Here is a 25449-nt window from a genome sequence, read left to right as displayed (position 1 = left end):
GCAGCCTCACACTATAAACATTAAACAAGTTATATATTGTACTAGTAAATCATGATACTGTTACAGTCCGTTAATTAAAGTCTATTTTGAAAATACGTGACCGCCATTAAAGAGCAATACTAGTGTCGTGTCTAGATACGAATCAAAACAATAATATGATCAAATATAAACAATTAATCGGACTTCCTAGAAAATTGGAGATAAATTGTGAAGTGTTGTGATTGAAGAATGAAACATCATTTAAACTTTATGTGCGAGAGCTATAGGAACTATGAAAATATTATTTCAACTCTGCTAAGTGGGACACTACACATATGACGGATGATAACAATATATAACCAAATGTTTCCAAGAGACAAAAGCTGCCATTTTTGCATAATTTGAACGTTTGACGACTTTGCAACGGCATTAAATTGATAACTAAGTAGCTGAGTTAGATTGCCTGTACAAACGTTTTCTCTTTAAAGCCTACCTTATGTAATTTGGATTCTTCATGAGCAAGTTTTTCATCAGTGCATTCATTGAACTTCTGAATTGGGTTGCAATGGTTGGGGCCCGTTTCAAAACAGACAAGGATGGGTCTCCTTCGGGAAACAAGCCTTTGGATCCCCCCAAAAGAGGGTGTTTAGAGTGGAATGCAGCTGCCGAGAGACTTCGAAAGAGGGCGTTGTTGTTCTTGTCGATAAAATTTTCAACTAAGTAGGTTACCTTTAAAAAATAGGGTTGATCAAAACTTTCATGAGATGAATTTTAAATGGGGGCCTGGGGGGTTATCAATAGGCATAAGCCTACCCCTTGAGACCCCCATATAAAGATTCTGATCTGAAAAGACGTAATGGGAGAAATATATCATTGTAGAGTTGGCAAGAGTAGGCCCAAACGAGAACAACAGAATTGATGGCACCGGTTGTGAAGTAAATGTTCCTGTTTTTTCCTTACTAATGCCAAGCAGTGTCGGTTTTAATAACACACTATTGGGTATATTGCAGTTTGAAATAAAACTAAAAAAAAAATAATTATACTACAGTACCTCAATAAAAACAACAAAATTAGCTTTTGTACTAAAATAATGCATTAAACTTAGCCTGCTGCAATACAACAAAATTAGATGAGGCCTTAGGAGATTTACCAGAAACAAAACAGATTTTAGAAATTAATTCAGTTACAATTTTAACAAATCAACGCTCACCTTCCCAGCGTAATGTTGGATTCTGAACGCGTCATAAGGAAGAGACTTATCAGTTAAAAACTTGGAGTCCTGGCGACTTTCGAAATGTTCATGCTTTCCACAAGTTGATTGGAGCTTTGCCAGGAAGGTTCTATCAGTGACGTCACCAGGCCTCAAGCATTCCTCGTCAAGCATGGAAAGGATTCCTGAGCGTGGCTGAAGTGGCATTGCAAAGGTCAAGTAGGTTTTATGAAATTTCAGGAATTTAATCATTCAGGAAATATTATCTTTAGTTTGTAAGATGACTTTTAACCAGGGTCATTATTATTTTGACTTAAAAACTGGTTTCGTGCTTAATTCTAAAAAATAATAAATTCTAAATTCTGAATAATAAATTCTTTCTCTTTCATGTGGCATGTATGTTACAGAAAAGATAATTGACAAATTTCAAGCAATCACTCTTCTATCGTGGTCAACACATCTATAAACCCCTCAATTTAATTATGTAAGAACTACGACATATTCCAATCTCAATAGCACTGCAGGCCATGACAATTTTTTTACTTCATTTATTTCACAAGTCCTATGACGCTCTCAAATACGAAAGACTTGGAAAATACAGTAAATGGTAATATGAAGATGCCGGTCTTTTAATACGTATAACCGCACTGTATGAATTTGTATAATGCCTTCAATAGAGAGGATTGAAAATAGCTTTATAAGCCTAGCATCTTTCAGCAGCCAGATGAAACGTATCTCCGGTAGGATCGTGGAGAGTTGAACTTGCAACGTCACGTTTGTATGATCGTAAACATGGTCATTTTTGCGTAGATTCAACGTCAATGATTGCTGGTTTTCAAACAACTGTCATTAGCCAAAGAACATATAAGTAGAAAATGACGTAAAGCGGGGCAAGTGAACTTGAATCCATCGCTCAGCAACTAAGTAATTATAAAGCAAACAAAAACGCGAAAGCGTTTTTGATCAAAATTTTCCAATTTTAAAGGTTAAAAACCGAATACAACATTTCAAATATGATTAAGCGGTCTACCTCAACCAGACTTAATGAAACGAAGCAATATATTAAAATATCGTATTCCAGCCCAGTCTTTTGCGAGCACTTAAAAACAGCTCGAACATTTCAGAAACTCTATTTTAAAACTGGACAAAAATAGATTAAGCACAACATGGCACTGCACCAAGTTGCTCGGTAAAGCACTGCACTGGATCTCTAGCTACGGCTGTTTCAGCGTTACTAGCTTCTTAACCAATTGTTTTGTAGTTGTTCACATGTGCCTATCACTGTATCGAATCTTATAAGTGTTTCAACTATACTTTAACGAAAATATCCCAGACAGTAAATCAACCGTTATTTTGAAAATTAAGTAATGAAGTAATCTTTCACTCAAATAAGTCAAAGGGAACACAACAGGAGGATATAACTTACACTTTCGATGAGTTGACAAATGATGGCGTTGTTAAAATAATCTATGTGGAGCCATTCAATTCCTTCTCGGACATACTCCTCTTGCTCCTCCTTAAGAGTCAACTCCACGAAGATCTGCTGGAGCTTCTCATTGCAATAATTGATCATGAATTGCTCGAAGCTGTTTTTCTGCAGCGAAATCAAAACTATTTGGAGCTCTGAATAGATTTAGCGTACGGTATTCACTTATAAAAAGAATTTAATACATTGATTTCTTTCACATTACGTCGTGTGCGAATGAAAATTCAACCTAACCAGAAAAATAATGCCTTTATATTGATTTAACATTTACAGATGATGAATCACTGTATAGTGTATAAGGGACCGATTTTGCAAGCTTGGAATCTACTGTTTCCTTGAACACATATTAATCCATGAACATAAACACGCCATAACCCCGGCTGGGATGGCAGTTCACAAAATAGCGTTCTGTTGTTCTTTCCTAACATTCGATTTCCCTACTTTTCTATAAAAGTGAAGTTCTGTGGTGGGAGTGCGGATGTTCTTATTTTTGTGATGTCATTAAGTGACACGCAACCAATTTCTGTAATGTGAATGTTACATTCGATTAAGCAAAATAGATGGGAAGAAAATTTAATTTAAAATCGATCTTTCACAAAACTACATACAAAGACATGATTAATTATACTTAATTACTCAAACAGCCAAATATTCAGACGCGCTTGCAGTGATTATGTACAAGACCCGAAGACTGACCTCAAAAACCTCAAAGCCATATATGTCCAACACGCCCATCACTCGGAATTGCTTGTGTTTGGCTTGAGAGGCTTTGATGCTGCTGTTGATGCGAGCCACGAGCCATGAGAAAAGACGATCGTATATCTCTTTGCACAACGCATCTCTACTGTAGGAAGCCTATGAAAAATAAGATGATCAAAAATCAAGTTGGTCAGCTTAACGATACAGAATACGGAGATTTGGAAATTGTAGTCACAAAGCAATGAAGTAGCTGGAAAACATTTCATTAAATTCTGATCAATCTTTGAAAAAAAAAAATGAAAATTTCAACTCCAAAACACTGTAGAAGAAAGCATATAAATGTTGCACAAATTTCCGACGCTTTTGTTACAAAACGGTGAAAGTCCTTAATAGTTACCATAATATTGTCAATTATTAAAACGCGCGTTTGTATGTTTACAATCTATTACTGATTAACTGAACAGTTTACACAGTTTTATATACCAGTTCTAAGGACCTAGCAAGTCATGCAAGGATCACATACACTTGTACAAAACAATGCAAATTAGATGTTACCAAACACGACGCAGTGATCGTGACCGGCAAAGTGAAGTTCGGTCCTTTCTATGAATAACATCTCGTTAATGAGGATGCCCTGCGGCGTCTTTTAAATTGGACCAAATGACCTTCTTACGAATGACAGGCAAACTATACGTTTACTACAGGTATTGACATAGCTTTGATATGTATCGACGCTGTTTTAACGGAAAAACGCATTGTGGAGCGGTGTCTGTAAGCATTCAATAAGAAAAGTTTGGCTTTAGGAGAAAATCTATTTGGTTACGAATCAACATGGCTATGCTTACGTATAAACATCTCATGTTGAAAAATTATGATATTACGACGATTATGCGTCTACAGACGTTGAATCAATGTAAAAAATGCACTAAGTGTTGTCTGGGTTAAAGCAGATTGTTCCGGTGAGTAGGTACAGATTATTTTTCAAATAATTCAACATCGCCAGACCTTGAATCATCGTCAATTTGACGAAAAAGCGACGCAAATACGAGCGTACGTCTGTGAAATGAGATCAAGTTTGGTAAACATTATCTTGAACGGGTCAGCCAACAATTCCCATAAAACAACAATGCTCAGCCTTTTTGTTTTGGACCCTTTGCTATTTCAAAACAATTGCGGAAAATTATCTTTGTCGATTGCATATACAGTAGATGGGTGGATCGCTGCTCCAGGTGTTAGGAACCTTTGTAGGCAAAATTCCTCGTTTTTACAAAAGCGTTAGATTTTGATGCCTAGAAATTTAATGATCCCCATTGTGGATGTGTTGTAATAAAGAAGCTATCGGATGTTGATCTATTATGAGATGAAATAAAACGAAACAATGTAGCTCATGTGCTGACATAATAATTAATATCCAACTAGTGCAGATAAACCAATGAAATTGAATATTCTGCATGGACTGGACCGGCGCGGGCTAATAAGGGTCTGTGGATCCACAATAGGAAGCAATCGCTTAAATTCTAAGCCTTACAACGACGAAAAACCGACTCAATTTACTCAGCAAATTTTTTTTCTGTGAATTAACAGCGAATGTCAACACGACTGTTTCAAATATTGGTTTCAATTACAGTAACGTGTACCTGATGTACGGTGATGAAACACTTTTGAAAATGCCTTCATTTATTCGATAAAGATAAAAGTTTGCTTATCTCTTCTCTAACGCTTGTGTAGGATTCTTAGTTAAATATACACAAGGTCCAAGTGAACAATACATTGAAGGATAGATTCGTTAGAAAAAAAAGCTTTAAACTTAAAGCAAACATTGAAGCCGCTTATTTATAATAATGAGTTCTTGAAACCCTTGCCAAAAACATTTGTTAAAGTTGCACTTATTACATTAATTCAACGTTGCTAATCTTGAAAATATTTTGACCAGTCCAAAGATCTTACAGCTCAAACAATTCAAAGTTATTTACATTGTTTTAACGTTACCAACGCTTGCAGACGTTGAATCAATGCAAAAATGACGGATTTTGCTGTCCTAGGGGTAATTTCGGAATGGCCCGTTTCGGTGAGTCCGATTCGGTGAGTCCGATTCGGTGAGTTCGATCCCTTAACGGGGGATTTTTTCAATTTTTTTTTTAAATTATCGGGTACCGTAGCCTAATTATCATTACCGTTTTAGGGTTAGGGGTTTGGGGTTAGGGGTTAGAGGATAGAAACTCACCGAATCGGACTCACCGAATAGTAGCAGACCCACGACGATGTCTAGCACACTTCTTTCCATTCAATGTTTTTGTGATTTCAAAAGATATCGTAAAATATCAAAGTTGCACTCTTATGCTGAAAACAAACTTAAAACAAATCACTCTATCGAAAGACGCCACTCACTTTTCAGAAGCAAAGACTGCGGCAGTGCACTGGTGCAGTAACTGCTCATACAAAAAGAGCAGTATTTAACATTTGGCCATATCGATCCAACAAATTACATTTGACGGACACTCACTTCATTTGCTGAGAGGTTGCAAGTGACGGTGTCTTGTTTGGTGACCACTCTGCGCTCTGTCATAGCGCTTGTAAGGATGGAGGATTTCACTGAGAGAAGCTGGCAAATCTCGGCCACTTCTGAAAAATGATTGAAGTGTATCCTTAAATTCTCATTGCTAAGAAGTATGAAGTATATAAACTTAAACTTTACTTTCGACTGGAAACGCTTGTTTTAAAGCACAAGACTGATCATTTTTTCAGCCTGGAGAGTTTGTAAGCGAAAACTTTTGACTTTGGTATTGCTACTGGCATGCTTTATTTGATTCACAAGTTTGTCCAATTTTTTTTTCTGGCTCAGAGATGTTAAGTGTAAGACGTATAAACTGCGGAACAAGTGTCAAGTATTTTTTAGTGGTCACAATGTTTATGAAGATATTTTGACCTGCAAGTTAACAATAAAAAAAAACACTCCACCACATCCACTCACCATTTGTGTTGTCTATGACGCAATTTTCCATTCCGTTTTTACTGGACAGAGAACGAAATTTGACATTTCCTATCTTGAGAATGGCAGCAATCAATTGAAGGACACTGTCCACTTCTTCTTTGGAAAATCCGATCACGTCGAAAGCGTTCTGTTGGAAACAAAGTCTTGAGAATGCTGAGTCAGCAACATTTCACTCCACATAATCAATTGCTCTATTTTTAATTATCTCAGGGCAAAAAGCAGTAGTACTTTTCCAAAAATGTCACCTTCTCAGTGGCATAGACGCCAAGATGATAACTCAAAATATCTACATTGCTCAACCATAACTGTAGTTCATTCTTCATAAATTTACAAAGCTAGCTGTACTAAGGTGTAAAGATAGAGAAAATAAGCTGCGCTACCACCAAGGCATGAGGGGTCCCACGTCTTTTAGGTACATGTAGTTAGATGCCTGCCAAATAAGTGTGCGCATTGTGTTTGTGGCATCAAGATGTTTGGGTACGGCTCACTGTGGTGCCCGGTCATTTAGGTGAGCTTCCATGTGTCAAATTATATTCATTGTTCATTTTTTTTTGGTAAAAGAGCGTTGTGTCATATTGTTTGTTTTATATACAAAACCAATCCAAATGAGTAACCTAGCTGTTGCAAACTAACAAAATATCGTCAATGCAAGCTGAGTATGGTTGGCTAATCTTATACAACATTACTTGCTGGTTATAATTAGAAAATGGGCGTTTTTTAATTCGTTTTCGTTTCGAAAAGCAGTTCAAATGTATGTTGCCAGTAACACTACACGGGATTATAGCAAGTCGGTTTTCATTCCATTAAAAAACTCTAAACTAGAACAACACAGGTGGTTCTTCAAAGGTATTTTAACTTAATCATGTGTCAAAGGAAGTTACTTCATTATGCAATCGCAAGTTTAACTTAGAATCGAACGTATGAAATCCATGGCAAACAACTAATCACACTTTCATGACGTTTGTAAGAGGTCAAACGCAAAGGGGGGGGGAGGGGTATTAGAAAGAAGTCCACAATTCTCTTTTTAGCTGTCACATTTTAAACTAGAAAATCGAATGCGGTCTGATGCGTTTTATTGTATTGCAGCTCTATTACAATGATGTGAGCATGAAAGTTGACCAAGCGAAAACACTGGAAAACGAATTCTTGTAACAAGAAACAGTAAAAAAACTGAAGTGGAGTTGATTTGATAGATTTTACTGAAGTCAAATAGCCGGCTGCTCAACTGGCAACACTTTAATTTACCGGTTGTTGCTCAAAAAATTAGCTTCTTTGTAGGATATGTGTAATTGTGTAATTGTTTATGCTTAATGTCCGAATAATCACAAGTTAACTTGTTTGCAGTTTTTACACATGCATTCGAATCTGTGCAGACAGACGCTCGCAATATCACGCGGTTGCTGCAGCGATCTGTAGATTATAAATACGTCACCTGTAAATAAACAAATAACTGTGTACATCAAATATATTATTTAAATTGCAAATTCAGATAGTTTTCTACACGTCATGGAGTTGAGAAAACTTTAGATACAACGGATTTCGATTGTAGTGGATGAATATGGTTGACTGGAACTTATCTGCTTTATAGAAGGTTGGCTGAAATTTTATGTTATTGTTTTAAATTTACAATACTTACTACAAAAACAATCAGAAGACAAACTCAAATCTGTTCTGCCAGTTACCTGACTACATCAGCAAGATATCACGAATTTTTTTTTTAATCTAGCAGAATTTCAAGACAATCAAATCCCGAATAAGTTCTTCTTCTTCTACTATTTTTCAAACCAAACCTCACCATAACATTTTTAAATAATTCCGAATCTTCTCTCGTACATTCTGCACAGTTCATGTAGTTTAAGTCAACGGACTTGTCTCCAAGCATAAGTTTCTCTGCAACAAGGCAAAAATAACATTAGAACACCACTTTTTCATTGCCATTAACATGAAAAAACATTTTTGCACAGTTGACTTTGTTACACCACAATTAAGCATTGACAAACTTAAACGGATTGAACAACATGAAATACGTTGTTTTAGTGCAAACTAAGCTGAACTATCTACCACAAGATGTATGATTGATAAACTGCTAGTTGGCACCAAAAGAACGTATATATATCATGTTATTTAACTAAATGGTTGGTGAACAGTCTCATTCAAGTTTGAAACGGATTAAGTTGATGAATTTAAAGATTGTGAAACAGAGCTGTGAAACAGTCATATGTTCGGCCAGTTCCGACATATATTTTCACGTTTGCATGCCAGCGTGGATGATTGATGCAAAACTATTCCAATTAATGCGACAACCTGTATTGGAAAACTCAAGTAGTCTATGGAAAATCCCACGCGTTGGAAAATGGAGATTGCAGTAAAAGAGGTCTCACTATGTTTCTTTAGCAGCTTCGAAATGGTATAATACCACTAGCTTAGCAAAAAAAGTACAGTCAACATTTTCATAATATTTCACTTCAAGTCGACGAAGCGATGTGTTTCCTTCAAGTCAGTTTTTTATTGCAAAGCAAACAGAGTTTCATCCGCCGTAAATTGGCCCAATAAAATAGGCTATCACCATCTTAATAAGTTAAGATACACATGTCTTCAGTTTTAAGCGCAAAATTTCCGCATGTTTTTTTAGTATAAGATTGCTTGAACATCAAATGCTATAATTAAAATAACAAAGTAAAGGTAAACAATCGAAATGTTTGTTTTTTGATACAAAAATAAATCAACGTGCTTTCCTGCTGAATGAACTCATTGCAATTGTTAAGGCTGTGGCTTTTCAGACAGCAAATTAGTCGTTTTTACATTGATTCAACGTCTGCAAACCGCTGATTTGCTGATTGGGTTTTTCAAGAAGCTTAGCTTCTACGAGCGAACCACAAAAGGGTGGATAACTGGATATCGTATTGTAGCGAGGTGATGACTGACTCGTGAGTCCGACTAGCAACTTTAGAGTTGCCATTATTTATCGTTATCTGTTATCGTTCCATGCATAAGTTTGTATAGTGAATAACAAGCTAAGCTTTTCTCGATGAAACGTCGAACCTTTCCATGTCAAAGCACGTCGTCAGCATCAAGTCTTAATCAACCAAGTTAAAACTGACTCTACAATCATGGTATAGTACTAGTTAGCCAGACAAAAGTTAAAAAAAATTCAGTACATATCGCATTTAAGTACGATCTGTTATACTGGAAATATATCAGCGTTTGCACACAATGAATCTACGTCAAAAGAACAATCTTGCCAACTAGATAGAATGCAGAAACAGAAGAGATTCGTACTAACTGGAGCGCTGGCACACTGATGTCGGGTCTGCTACTATTCGGTGAGTCCGATTCGGTGAGTCTGATTCGGTGAGTTCCTAACTGCTAACCCCTAACCTTACCTCCTAACCCCTAACCCTAAAACGGCAATGATAATTAGGCTACGGTACCCAATAATTTAAAAAAAAAATTGAAAAAATCCCCCGTTAAGGGATCGGACTCACCGAATCGGACTCACCGAAACGGGCCATTCCGACCATGTAATGTGTCTGAACAGCTGATGTGTCTGAATCACTGAGAGGAAGTTTCGACAATCATACCGACAGCATTACAACTTTCGCCATCAGGAAAAAGTGATGCAGCAAAGCAAAGAAAGTAGCTAGCTTGCAAGGCTACACTTACTTAGAGTCGTTTGGGATGCTCCGCCCATTAAAAGATAAAATATGTGGAAGTTCCTTTCGCCTGATGCCTGACGGACAACACGAGACTTTTCGAGTAAATCTGCACAAAATAGAGCAAATTCTTACAAAAAATATGTATCATATTTATAGTTTAGCGTGCTCGAGTATCAAAAGCAGTAGAATGATGCAAACTACACCTGAAAGCAACGCAGCCAGAGAGGTCATATACAAATTTACCATTTAAAACTCACAAAATGAGCCTCGATTCTCAAAATTAGAAAAATGTTTGTTTGTCATATATTTATCCTGCATTGCAGGAAAGCGGACTTGAGCGCTATGCATCGCTGTACGCCTTCCAACGTACACCTGACCCACGCTGCAGCCGATTGCAATGTCTGTTTCCGGTTGTCTACTTTACTTATGACTTAAATTTGGTACTACCCATTACTCGAAATCGATCACTGGGTAGAGGCAATTATCGTAAAGTTTCTTGCCCAGAGAAACAACAGCAAGTGCGGGTGGCTGGAGTCGAACATGCAGGCTCTCGACTGCGAGCCCAACGCGCTAACCACTCGGCCACTGCTGCCGATAATGCCTGCAAAACTCCTTCTATCTCAAAGTGAGTTGATTTGGCAGTTCTCGTTTAAATACTATCCATTTTAAAGCACACTATTTTGTGATTTCAACACAGAAAAAACATCATATGAATGCATTTATGAAATTAGTTGCTGAGCAAACGGCTAAAGCTAATTACATGTTAGTACAGTTACAAATAATAATTGACAGAATGAACAAACGAAAAACAAATTTAAATTACCAGGTTAGGTGAAAATTACTTGCGCAAAACACGGGAGTTGTTTGAACCAAAAACAACAAACTAATACTAAAGCCATGGCGTCATCACTTCATCAGTACTTCTTGTTGCTGTATGTGAGATTATTTGTAGCAGGAGTGGAAAAGATACAGCCATGAGCCAATAAATTAGGTCATTCTCATTTGAAAAAATAGTCCAACACATCCCTTTCGTTGTGAAAGGAGCGTTCTTCCTGGCAATCAGCACAAGGCTGACCAGTGGCAACTCACTAGTACAGCGAGCAATTGCAACTGCTGAATCAGTCGAGCAGTTGAATCGCAATTGCTCGCTGTACTAGTGAGTGCTCAGCTTTGTGCTCATTGCCAGGAAGAACGCTCCCTTTTTCACAATGTCCTCCCCTGGCGTTTGCTGGCTCTTTTCTTTCCACAAAGATAAGAGTTAAACTGACTGGTTAAACCGGTGGTCGAATACCGTTGTGGCACAAATTAGTGGTGCGATAATTGCGACTATAGCCTAAAAAAATAATAACAAAAAAAGACCAGCCTCGGGCGAAACACTGTGTCTATCGCTGTCAATTCTTTGTTACAATCGGCTGCCGAGAAACATTTATTTTTCGTTGTGGTAAAACTGTTGAATGTTGATGTTGCAGGCCTCACATTGACGGAAAACTTAATTGCAGTACAAAAATAGACAAGCTTATGTTTGGAACTATGGAAATACTTACAATTGCTAATAACTCCACCTATAGGATCTCCCTTGAAATCGAATTCTATGTCCATGTATTTACCCTGTCAAAAAAATAGTATTTATAATATGATAAAAAACAATAAAAACTATTAATACTACAAAAAGTGCTCAATGCTAAGCAAAAAAGAAAAGCAGAGCGAATTAAATCAAATATAGTTATTACTAGTATATTTGATTTATATGATATGTATTTTTTCGTTTCGTAAAGGACGGAAATTTCTTCAAGTGATCAAATTGCAAAACGCCGTAATTTCTACGCGGATTGGGGTTTTTCAATTAATTTTTTTTTTTTGCAACTTGGTTTTTCGGTCTACAATACATTTCATTTACCATGAATTTTTAAGGCTGTTAATTAAAACTTACAAGGGTCTGATAAGGAATTCCCTTACGTACGTGCTGCAATGATATGGCAGTCATAATTAAGAAAATACGAAACTGTTATGACTATCAGAAAATTTATCCTTACTTTCCTAACAAAAATCCATCGTTTTTACATTGATTCAACGTCTGCAGACGTTAAATGTAAAACTGACGAATTTTGGGGTGTGGGATTATCCTATTGCTGGAATAGGAACAAATTTGTTTTAGTGTGTTTTTACGTTGATTTAACATTGGTTGATTTTCTAAAATTACAGTATTGTGGAGGTTGCGATTAACGAGACATGAAAGTGCATTATTACAAAAAAGATTTTAAATACACAAACTAAAAAAGAAGACTTGGAATCGTCTGCTGATTCTTATTTTGTATACGTACAAATCTACTTGAATTGTCATTTTTGTTTGTCTTCGCATTTCCAAACGCTGCAATACAAAAACAATGTCACATGTATAAACTGTTCAGTATTCACGGATAAACTACCTTTAAACTAATAAAGAATCAAAAACAAACTAGCAAAAAAGCAATTAGGAAACAAAAAGTGAACCAGGCAAAAAGTGATACATCAAACATAAAATACGAGTAGAAATATTTTTGAATATTTAGTCATCAAGTTTTAATGGCAACACTGACGAAGGAAAGGTTACTTCACGAATGAAGAATCAAATGAGGCATGATCCACATACATTCAAACACACTTAAAGTTTATCTTCACACGCCATTAAATATTGATATCAGAGAATAAAATTTAAATGCAAGGATGAGAAAAGAATACGGCGTCAGACAAACTACCATTTTACAATAATGTATATACAATCTAAATGTAAGCATAGCACATATTGTCCTGCAAAAAACATTAACATTCCTTCACGGAGATAAACAATTGGTTTTTATTGCATGTTGTTTATCCAATGTGTATACAGCACTGCCCACAATAATTTCTTTATCACTTCGGGTCTACTGCCTTCCATCTGAGCGCCAATAAACTTTGTGTGTAAGTGTAAGGGACACTCAGATTTATCCTGAATTGGTTTAGAAGATCTTATTGTTATTTCTTACCGATATATACTCTACTTTAGAACGAGACTTCAATAAGGAAAGCTAGTCTATGTTGATAGTTTGGTTTATATAGATTGGGGCAAAAAATAGTGTATTCCCAGTACACTAATATATAAAATAGATAACGATCCACGCTAAGATAGAAAGAAAATAAATGCTGTTCGTTCAATATTTCATTTGAATTGTCTATAAGGATGGTGGCATATGTTATCTACTCAATATACATACAATAAAACGATTTTCTTTTCAGATCAAGCATAATGTAGCATCGGGCAGCAACGACATAGAAGAAGTGCTTTTGTTCAAAGTTAATTTACAAGACAGTGAACCGAAGCAAGAATGCAAACCGTGGTGAAAAGTCACGCATTGTCCTGACTGACACACATATCTTAAGTGGACTACCTTCCAACACAGGGTTTGATTGAAGAAGCTGTTGTTTTATTCGTTCCACTTCACTTGATCGACTGCTTACAGCTGAGACATATCGCATGACAAGTTTGCTTGCCTCAGTTTTACCAGAACCTGATTCGCCAGTAATTAAAATGCATTGGTCACGCCCATAGTGCTTCATTGAAGTGTAAGCCAAGTTGGAAACAGCAAAGCTAAAAACATAAATTGTTGAAGGTGAGAAAAGGGGATATTGAACTTACCAAAACTACTGCTGGGAGTGCTGGCACTGTATACGAATACAAAATACAGAAAAATTACAGCAGTACATTTGAACCCTTTAAGGAGAAATGGAAGGTCCAAAAATTGCTTTTTACATTAAAGTAGTAATTTTTGACAAATTTGATTAAACATCTTAACATTTTTTACTGAAAATACAAAACAATTTAATCAAACAATAAACACTATTAATACTACAAAAGGTGCTCAATGCCAAGAAAAAAGCCAAGCAGAGCGAATTACATCAAATATATACTGTAGTTATTACCGGCATACGCACCGACTCCCGGGGGGGCGGCGCCCCCCGTAAATTTATGGTTGAGGGGCAACAAAAATCTTTTACAAGTGGTGTTTCAAAGATAAAATACTTTGCGAGAGATTTAGATCATTTAAACGGACTTAGAGAATGCCGAAAGTGAAAAACAGCCTGCGTTACTCTTGCCCGCAAAACAGCAGCTGATCGCATGGCTTTCTCTGGAACGTGAATTACTACTGAGATGTGCACCGCACGCACGCTCACAGTCACACATTGCTTATCTTCCCGCGCGTGAGGAGCAACTTCAAAGTCAAAACGCGTGGTAGCGAAAAAGCGAATGCGAGGTTAAATGTTTATTCTCATTTCACGAGTTATCCAAACGTCCGTTAGATTTTTTGTGACTTCAAACATGAAATCGATTTTAGCAAACTTTATCGAGTTGAAACTACGACACAACGAACAATTACATGAATACAGCTTGGAAATCATACCGTATGGAAATTTCAAAGAGTGTAGAGTAACTTACGCTGCTGGAATAGTCACGTAACTATTCACTGCAGTATTACGTAAACCAGCTAAATTAGACGAGCTATTTTCAACGAGGTCGCCCCGCTGTGAGATCAATTATGATTCAACAGAACGCATTGTTTTGTTCGCAATGTGTGAGAATTAAATTGAAAACCGACAAAACAAAAGGTGTTTAATGGTCTTGGTCGCAGATATTGCCTGCATTAACGACGTCTCTTACCGCTATTATCACCTAGCCAACCTGACATCATTGTTTTATGCGGCCGCTAAGGTTTGACATCGACTTTAATGATCATGGAATGTTACGTAATAAGAACGATTATATATATAGTACACGCAAAAATAAAAAAAAATGATCTCTTAAAACAGCTCTTTTTGCTGTTTTGTCTAGTGAGCTTTGCATATTGCTCAACAAGTGCACAAAGTTTAGAATTGACAAGAAATCATTAAATTTGAAAGTTAAGTTTGAATCTTTGCAAATAAACGTATTCAAAACTTTTACTTCGGCCGACGCCATTTCACCTTCCGTAATCTACGTCGGCAATGATTTTGCCGCAGCAAAAATGCGTTAATTTTGTAAACTGCCGAGCTGGGGACAATAGCTTGTCCCGTGTATAAGTTGAACCAGTCTTTTTGAGGTGAAAACCACTTGTGAAAATCTCGATCCATATTCGAGTTTCGATCAAAAACAGAAGAGAAAACACTTCGCCGTTGTTAACGCTTTGAAGGAAAGTAATTAGCAAAACGTGCGATACGAGGTTAATAAAACTGATAGCGGGTTTCCACTCTGCTTGAAATCATGATTTTTTGCGTTTTATTTCGATAACTTCACTGTCTTGATCGTTGTTATTCACTCGCACGAAAAGGAAATGAATCGGCTTGTTTTCCAACTGTTCCAATTATGAGCTAATAATATCAAAATTATTACGACTAGGCGTACTGTATGCGTAAAACTAATCGTTTCAAGCAGCGGTTGTAATAAATTCGGTTTGCGACCTAGGTGTCAATATAAACAAAACGGTAAGCTTAATCAAAGACTATTTTAATTGAGTAAAGTAGCGTTATGGTTATGACGTCATCACCTTTCTCGCCCCCAAGGTTTTTTGAAAAGTCGGCGCCTATGATTACCGGTACTCTCTAAAATCTCTACACTACAACCTGTTTCACTCTAAAAGAGGGATCATCAGAAGGTAATTTAATTCTATTTGAATGAGGACCTTCTGATGACCCACCTTTTAGAGTGAAACAGGCTGTAGAGGTTTTAGAGTAACAACTAGGCTATATTGATGAAACAATTTATTCATATGTGTCCAACTGACAATAATAATATGTCTTTCTGAAGTCATTTCTTGGACCAATAGTCGTTTAGTCAATGAAAGCTTAAGGCAAAAATATTGAACCTGGACTTACATGTGTGGAGGCAATTCATATAAGCTTCTTCCTCTGTACCGCTCTATAGTTTCCGAGTCATAAATTGGAAGGTTTTTATATGGGTTAATTGATACCACAACACTTCCGATAAATGTCTAAAATACAATGGTGAATAGACTTATTATTGTTTAATGTTTATACTGTATTATATTATATAGGCTATACATATTTATAACTACTCACTCTGCATCAACTGAAATGAATACCACTAATTGAGTGTACATTGCTAATCAGAACTCTCAATCTCAGGCAATCAGATTGCTGATCTGATTACCTGGTGAATGGTGATGACAATTTTACATTAAGTGAACAAAATGGCAAAGAAACTAATTTTCATATCCACCTTCAGGCATGCCATTAAGTGCCCTGCCAAAGACACAGCCACTTGATATTAGGCTGTGTCGAACTGCTGTCGTTTGTCTAATCACCGTACAAAGATTCTTATCACAGTTCTCATTCATACAGAGAAATGAAGCAAGATAGAAAATCTTTAAATTATTCAAACTTCTGCTTGCATAGGCGCCGACTTTTCAAAAAACATTGGGGGGCGAGAAAGGTAATGACATCATCATAACCATATTACTCAATTAAAATAGTCTTTGTTTAATCTTACTGTCTTGTTTATATTGACACCTAGGTCGCAAACCGAATTTATTAGAGCCGCTGCTTGAAACGATTTAAAGTTTTACGCATGCAGTACGCATTATCGTAAACATTTTGATATTGTTAGCTCATAATTGGAACAGTTGGAAAACAAGCCGATTCATTTCTTTGTCGTGCGAGTGAATAACAACGATCAAGACAGTGAAGTTATCGAATTAAAACGCAAAAAATCATGATTTCAAGCAGAGTGAAAACCCGCTATCGGTTTTATTTACCTCGTTTCGCTCGTTCTGCTGATTACTTACCTTCAAAGCGTTAACAACGGCGAACTGTTTTCTCTTTTGTTTTTATCGTATGTCTTTATAGTCTATTATTGAATACCGGTAGTGCAGTTCTCTCATAATTCTTGATGTCTATAGTGTGAAAATATATACATCAATACAGTGCTCATTGAAGCAAAACATGGATGACAGTTTTGAAAAATGCATTTTTTCTTTAAGCTGTATTCACGTAATTGTTCGGTGTGTCGTAGTTTCAACTCGATAAAGTTTGCTAAAATCGATTTCATATTTGAAGTCACAGAAAATCTCACGGACGTTTGGATAACTCGTGAAATGAGAATGAACATTCAACCTCGCATTCGCTTTTTCGCTACCACGCATTTTGACTTTAAAGTTGTCCTCACGCGCGGGAAGATAAGCACTGTGACTGTGAGCATTGAGCATGCGCAATTTGCGCATCTCAGTAGTAATTTACGTTCCAGAGAAAGCCATGCGATCAGCTGCTGTTTTGCGGGCAAGAGCAACGTAGGCTGTTTTTCGCTTTTGGCATTCTTTTGTCCGTTTAAAATAAATAATGTAAATCTACTTCGCCAAGTATTTTATCTTTGAAACACCACTTGTAATAGCCATTTTTGTTGCCCCTCAACCATAAATTTACGGGGGGCGCCGCCCCCCGGCCCCCCCGGAAGTCGGCGCGTATGTCTGCTTGTTAAATATTGTCACAGATTGATGACAGTTCTGACATTGGAAAATGTTTTCTGTACAGACATCAGGAATACATATTATTACATAAGCTGAAGCAACAACAAATACTGAGACAGCTACGAGCAAGATCTTATTTTATCACTGTTGAACAATCTTTTCAATATACACCAAATGAAATACCAAGATATCAATTTTCAACTATCTTTACAGGTCATCAACTGCTTCCCCTGTTTGAGTATATAGCAATAGAAAATTTTGATAGCCTTGCAGTGTCACATCAAAGTGGACACTTAAACGGAATTATACTATGTCTTTTAATGGATTCACTATTTTATAATTTTATAATTGGGTCATTCCATGTCAAAACACCGAAATTTCAAAAAAGTTCCCACCCGACCCTCCCGGATTTTGCTCAAACTTTATCAGAATGTTGGTAAACATAATTAAGCAACATATGCAAAATTTTAGCTCTTTATCACTTTTCGTTTAAAAGTTATGCCCCCTCAAACTTTTGCATCCCCCAAATCACTCGTTTTCGTCTCATTTTATAGCGTTTTTGAAGGATCATATCTTCTGATTAAAGAGAGCTACAGTGCTGAAACTGGGAATTATGGTAGACATTTTTCCACTGATTTCAGACATGTATTAGGTAAAAACGTAGTGTGTTGCAAATTTGAGTTACATTTCTTTGAAAATGGCCCTTTCTACACATGCGGACGTATTTTTTGCAAACTTTGGAGACCTGTATCTCCCGCAACAAGTATGACAATGCAACGAAACTGCTGTTGGTTTTCACTCATATATGTAAGATTACTCTGATAAAGTTTGAGGCTTCTAACTGCAGTGACTTTGCAGTAATGAACTTGAACACACCAGACATTTTGCGAAAATGGTGAAATTGCGCCATCTTGTGTGGACCATTTCATAATGTGGGCAACATTTCAAAAATTTGAAAATTTCACAAGAGTGTGTCTTTGACCCAAGCTTCAACATATACAAATTTTAAGAATGTGTCTCAACTATAAAGTTATTTTTTGAGGTCATGAAAGTCCACCTATTTTGCAGAATTCGCTTGCAAATTTTCCCTAGCAACGACCATAGCAACGACACTCTGCTTGCTGTAAACCCCCACTATCTTTACATTTTTGGAATTTATATTGAAAATTCAGCAACTTGCACCTGCTATGAAGCAAATTCTCATCAAAATGAACAACATGTATGTACTGATTGTTTTCCTATACCCCAAACATAACCTGGAGGCTTGCACACTATGTTATGCAGGATCAAAACTGGGATTCCAGTTTGTGTTGTATGTAAACATTAAACTCAAGCATTGCAGCATCACATTCATATTAATTGAAACAACTGTGTATATATATATATATATATATATATAATACCTTCATGGCCATTCCAGTGTAAACACTGCACTGACGAGACCGGAAGGTCGAAACGGTGTGCACTGTCTGCAGTTATATATATTAGGGTGCGGCTGGTGCCCCATGATTTTCAAAACTGGAATCGATTGACCCTTACTTTTTTTTGGTGAGGAGGTTAGGGGTATAAAACAATCTGTTAAAATTTCAGGAAAAATAAACAATGTTTAGGGGTAGCAGGTCACCCCCAAACTTTTGAACCCCCTCGCTCGCCCCGATAATCACGATTTTACAGTATCTACAGTTATACTTGGGCTAGAGAGTTGATTTATAGCTCAAAATGACCAAAAACCTCATATTTATATTAGTCTTTCTAACATTATATAGGTCTATACCCTTGAGAAATAAAGATAATGTGAAAAAAACTATTTTTCTCTTGTACGACAAGAATTATTTGGCATTAATGGTATATAATATACATAAAATTTATTTAATAAACTTGTTCTATAACCGTGTAATTGTGTAACTAATACCTACTTTTAAAATAATTGCTGACTATTGTAATTTGCATATTTAATTTCAGCAGAAACAAACATTCAACACATTGCAAGGTGAAGCAGTAAGGTAGTTTTGCATTAATTTATAATGCTAGAAACCACGATGCTGATTTCAGATTTTTATTGATTTGGTAGCTGATGTCTGGCATTCTCAACCACTTGCAGAATATCTTGATGACGATCTTCTCTCTCTGCTGCCCCCAAAAAAATCATGGCATAGCTTTACCTCTCTCTCGGCGGCATCGTTGACCACATGAAGACTTTGTACAATAGTATTAGCTTGTTTGTACTGCTCATCTTCTGACCATTTTTTAATTGGTCGCGAGAGGAAGGTATGCCTAATCTTTAATGCCTAGAAAAACATTCACCAACCACTTCCAAAAATTGTATCAAATCCATGGATTCTTCAGTAGGCATTCTGGGAAAACACGGTCTGCCAAAACCTGTTCCATATCGGTTGGAAGCAGTTGTGGATCTTACCGAGAGCAAACAATCAGCCATTTTCAGCTTCTCTTCGGGAGGGACATGTTGACTGAAAAGAGCCAATGGCACCAGTTCTTCTGTGAGATACCAAAGATGGTTTGCAAAGCCTCTGAGGGCAGAAGTAGCAAGCGTTTGGTCAATACGAACATAATGCAATAACGAGTTATTTAAACCAAGATCATTCTTAGGTGCAGTGGCAGGATCAGTGGTTGTCAACCACCATGGAATGTAACAATAAACTACAAACTGGACAAATTGGTGGATTTTGGTTTGTTGCAGTGGTGTAACCACTTTTGCTTTGAGCAATTCCTTCACAATTTTAGAACTCATTAAGTCCATCTTCAAGCAATACAACAACTTCGACATCCAACGTGCTTTATGCATGGCACCTGGTTTACGAAATGCAAAGTTTTTGACTATCTCACTATCACCAAGATAAACCAGCGTCAAATGCACCAATTCTTTATAATCACCACATACAAACGATTGTGTCAATGCCTTGTTACATAGATCAATAATGCTATGCCTTCGATCCTGGAGATGAGTTGGTGTGATTGGAATATCCAAATTATCAACATCTCCATGGGTCAAAGAATCATAGTTTTCTTTGAATCTGGTAAATAATGTATCATGCATTCACTTTGGTAAATAAAATTTGTATACAGTACCGTACCAAACCATTTCCAAAAATTTAGACAAATGTTTCATAACTGAAAAATCACTAAATGGAACACATAACTATGTAAGAAAGACTGCAAATCTGTCCAAACTTTTGCAAATCTATACCTGACTGACTCGTATCGGTAATCTTATCATCATCATCTTTCAGCCCTAACACAGTGATTAAGTTTTTTAACAGAAAGATATCTGACTCTGTACTTACCTTTTAAATACCATGATATCAGGACTTTTAGAAGCTTCCATGTTTAAAATATTCCATGAATGCGTTAGTACAACTTCGCCTATATGGTGTCTGCATGCAAACCACAGTAACTTTCGATTCAACTTCTTTTGAATAGATACACATGCTGCCGTTTGAGATCCTGAAATCAGATAATCTATATGCCTAGTTGCTGAACTTGCTAAGAAATAATATTTCTCTTAGATACTGCATTTGTTTTTGTACATCTATTTATATTTCTGTTATAATATGCATACTGTTTCATATTTTATTGTTACTTACTACTCATAAAATATAGCTTTACAAGAATAATTCATAATAATCTTATTAATCTGGTCTGCCTTCTGCAATTGTATAGATATTACTGTATTGAGTTAACCTTTCTTGAATTGTATTTTACTGAATTCTGATTATAAATGCCTGACTGAATTTTCTATTCTATATAATACTACCGGTATTAGAAGCCGTTGTGTCAAACACCATCCCTCCAACACACTCAGTGCAATTCCATTCCTTGAAATGTTCAATGGTAGCTTTTGAAATTAATTCTCCTGATTTTTGTGATGACTTATGTGGTAGTGCTGGAACTCCAAAGTTCTATAAAAACCCTAAAACACCATTTTTGGCAATATCTCTTTTTCTAACGGAAATAGACCTATATAATGTTAGAAAGACTAATATAAATGTGAGGTTTCTGGTCATTTTGAGCTACAAATAAACTCTCTAGCCCAAGTATAACTATAGATACTGTAAAATCGTGATTATCGGGGTGAGCGAGGGGGTTCAAAAGTTTGGGAGTGACCTGCTACCCCTAAACATTGTTTATTTTTCCTGAAATTTTAACAGATTGTTTTATACCCCTAACCTCCTCACCAAAAAAAAGTAAGGGTGAAACATCCATACAAGGGGCACCAGCCGCACCCTAATATATATATATGCAAAAATTAATCCCTTCAATGCCAGTGCCCAGTATGCATTAAACTCAGCCCCTCATTATATTGCCAGACTAATAAAATACGGATTAGCAATTCTTGCTACATTATTTTAATCATCATGTGTCAACCCATTCTTACTCTTGCATAGTCTCTGAATTGCAGCTCAGGTAATAGCCTACAGGAAACACAACATTCAGTTCTGTATAACATTAACATTGAACAATAAATAAAAGTCTGGCGGTTTCTGTGATCAATCATGACGTTTTTCAATCTTCCAACTGGTAGGAAAAAAATAGTCAGATCTAAATAATCAAATTATTCGGCTTTAATCTGCGCTGCTCAGCTTGTAGTATTGACCACTTTGATGTTGAAGTACGAGGCATCCACAATGCATAATATTCTTGAAACGGTATCCAGCATTCATTTCTTGAATGTTGGGACCATGCTAACATGTTGTTTTGGTCAAGATGCATAAATTTAATGTATACATCATTTTGCTCTTCACACCGCTCTGTAATAATTCCGACATGCCATTCTTGATCATATGTGCATGCTACATACTGTAAAGGTTGGAATTTGATATTATTTTGAGTTGATCTTATGCCAGAAGAGCATGCTGCTGCGTTTTCAACTTCTCCAAGTAAAACTTTGGTACCAGCAGTGTCAGAAGAAAGTCTCTTCATTTCCATGACAGACTCAGAAACAGAGATAAAACTGTGATGTGAACGAGTTCCAGGGATGATGTTACATAAATTTACAATAATGCTCTTCTAGGTCAAAGTCCCGGGAATTGCTTGTGATTTTACTTCCACTGACATATAAATATGTATTTTATGCCAGTAATATGCTGACCAACCCATGCAAACATTTGAAAGGGCGTCAAAATTTGGTTTAATTCTATTGCCTGCAAGCTTGCTCTTTTTGCCACAAGCCGTTTGTTTGTACCAACCAAACTATCGCATGGTGACTTATTATTATTGTAACTGTCTCCGCCGCCAGTGTAGCCAAATCGTTTGGCAGCCGCTGGCTTTGATCAGTCTTTCAACAAGGTTGATAGGATCTCCATTCTGTTTTGTCCTTTGCGATGTTTTGCAATCGATGGAGATGTGATTTGCTGAGTAGGGATCCCAGGCCAGCTTTTCTGATGTCAGATCTCAGCAGTTGTAATAAGTTGGTACGTTGACGTCCGGTTTGGCTTTGGTACTTTTTGCTGCCAATTATCGCAAATTCAAGGGCTTTCTGGGGAGGTGAGTCCTGGTGAAGTCTCAGAATATGTCCAAACATGTTCCATCTCATGGTGGAGATCTTGCAAGATAATGGTTCACTGTTGCATATTTTGTAATGGTGACTTACCATGATTGGTAGCAAAAAAATGCCACTCAGCTTCAAGATGATGATCATGTTTATGGTGACACATATTTAGCAGATTCTTGAAGTTTTTAAATTGACTTGCAATACCATCACTAAAATAAATCAGTTTCGACATTAAACAAAGTTCTTCGATAATGTATTGAAGTGCTGTATGGCTATTTGGACAAAAGCATGAACTGCATTGTTGTCATGCTTCATGCTGTTCAATATGATGCAAACATTTAAACCAGGAGTGGGCAAAGTTGCTCAAAGAAAGACCCGCTTGCGGATAAACCATAAACACTGGCGAGCCGCAAATCACTTTGACACCAAATAACATAAAGATTGTTTATTCATATTAGTTTTCTACTTGACTCGCAAATCTCTGAAAATTTGGACGATAAATTGTTAATGTTGTGCGACTTAATTCTTCCAAGCGTTTATTTGTCAAGGTTGCACGATGTTTTGATTTTACAAAGTTATAAATTCTTATAAAAATGAGTAAGAAAAGTCTGGTGCTACTTGTAAGCTTCAACTAATCGCTGCTTAGCGACTTTATGAAACTTCCAATTGTTGCTGACTGAACACAAAATGAGCCAGGGGAGGCATAATGTTGCGTTTGCAACATCACAACTCCATTGTTTAACAATAGCTACCAGTAAAAGAGAGACTCCTTTTTGATCTTTATATTGTATTGGGTGCAAATTAGATTTTAAAGAAAGTGTAGGTAACAAATATTAATTTTTACCAACCGATTTTCGCGCCCTTATCAATGCGAGCCATGCCTACCATACCCTAGGTATGCCATTGCTCAGTTGACAGCGCGAGATAACATATTTATAATGTATAATCTTAATTTTTTGTAATATTACGATTCAATACAAGAGCTACAAAATTTATGTTGACGAGCCGCATGTGGCTCGCGAGCTGCAGTTTGCCCACTGTTGGTTTAAACAGTTAACTTTCTCCCCTTGTTGTACTTGTACATATGCATGTTGTTCATTTTGATGAGAATTTGCTTCATAGCAGGTGCAAGTTGCTGAATTTTCAATATAAATTCCAAAAATGTAAAGATAGTGGGGGTTTAAAGCAAGCAGAGTGTCGTTGCTATGGTCGTTGCTAGGGAAAATCTGCAAGCGAATTCTGCAAAATAGGTGGACTTTCATGACCTCAAAAAACAACTTTATAGTTGAGACACATTCTTAAAATTTGTATATGTTGAAGCTTGGGTCAAAGACACACTCTTGTAAAATTTTCAAATTTCTGAAATGTTGCCCACATTATGAAATGGTCCACACAAGATGGCGCAATTTCACCATTTTCGCAAAATGTCTGGTTTGTTCAAGTTCATTACTGCAAAGTCACTGCAGTTAGAAGCCTCAAACTTTATCAGAGTAATCTTACATATATGAGTGAAAACCAACAGCAGTTTCGTTGCATTGTCATACTTGTTGCGGGAGATACAGGTTTCCAAAGTTTGCAAAAAATACGTCCGCATGTGTAGAAAGGGCCATTTTCAAAGAAATGTAACTCAAATTTGCAACACACTACGTTTTTACCTAATACATGTCTGAAATCAACGGAAAAATGTCTACCATAATTCCCAGTTTCAGCACTGTAGCTCACTTTAATCCAAAGATATGATCCTTCAAAAACGCTATAAAATGAGACGAAAACGAGTGATTTGGGGGGATGCAAAAGTTTGAGGGGGCATAACTTTTAAACGAAAAGTGGTGAAGAGCTAAAATTTTGCATATGTTGCTTAATTATGTTTACCAACATTCTGATAAAGTTTGAGCAAAATCTGGGAGGGTTGGGTGGGAGGCCCTTGGTGTTTTGACACGGAATGACCCAATTATCAGCTCACCGTAAGTATTTTAAATTGCTCATCTGCATGCAGTTATATCATAACTTACATAAATATTGTCATGTTGAAAACGCTGGTAAAGATTTTTCAGAAAGGTATCTTCTGTCAAAGGTTCTATAAGCACAGCATCACCAACACCAATTGTTCCATCCAATAAACTCTGGATTCCATTGCTTGCCATTGTGCATAAGCTTTGTTTCAATAAGAGTTAGACCAGTCAGCTATGTATAAGCACAATAATAAAATAGTCTATTACTTCACAAACCACTAAAACTCCATTTCTGGAATGTAATCCAAAAAGCACTTTGTACATACAGTAGGCTACTTTAAAAAAAAATTACTGAAGGTAAATTGATGAAGGTATACAGAATCAATAGAGTTTCAGTTTAATCTTAAACGCAAACATAGCTCATTTGTTGAAATGAAAGATTATAAACGAAGAAACGCCAAGATTCTTGAATGATTAATTATTCAACTTCTGTACAG

The 25449-nt window shown here is 36.5% G+C and overlaps 1 protein-coding gene across 1 annotated transcript in view; it reads right to left on the bottom strand.

Annotated features, from left to right (window-relative positions):
* The window catches only part of LOC145766103 (unconventional myosin-Ib-like), a 35343-nt gene extending 10199 nt beyond the window's left edge, over positions 1–25144 (bottom strand). Inside the window, exons 1-13 of the mRNA XM_082577761.1 lie at positions 25013–25144; positions 15885–16000; positions 13427–13626; positions 12344–12390; positions 11567–11630; positions 10030–10128; positions 8162–8256; positions 6346–6493; positions 5878–5996; positions 3372–3530; positions 2616–2783; positions 1190–1384; positions 473–708 (exon numbers count right to left, since the gene is read on the bottom strand). Of these exons, the coding sequence (XP_082433887.1) occupies positions 473–708; positions 1190–1384; positions 2616–2783; positions 3372–3530; positions 5878–5996; positions 6346–6493; positions 8162–8256; positions 10030–10128; positions 11567–11630; positions 12344–12390; positions 13427–13626; positions 15885–16000; positions 25013–25144 (1778 nt within the window). The remainder of the gene's footprint in view (positions 1–472; positions 709–1189; positions 1385–2615; positions 2784–3371; positions 3531–5877; positions 5997–6345; positions 6494–8161; positions 8257–10029; positions 10129–11566; positions 11631–12343; positions 12391–13426; positions 13627–15884; positions 16001–25012) is intronic.
* Positions 25145–25449: the final 305 nt, after the last annotated feature.

Source organism: Aplidium turbinatum, chromosome 3, assembly GCF_918807975.1.
Source record: "Aplidium turbinatum chromosome 3, kaAplTurb1.1, whole genome shotgun sequence".
Lineage (NCBI taxonomy): Eukaryota > Metazoa > Chordata > Ascidiacea > Aplousobranchia > Polyclinidae > Aplidium > Aplidium turbinatum.
The sequence above is the reverse complement of the archived record's forward strand: the minus strand, read 5'-3'. Positions and strand labels throughout refer to the sequence as shown.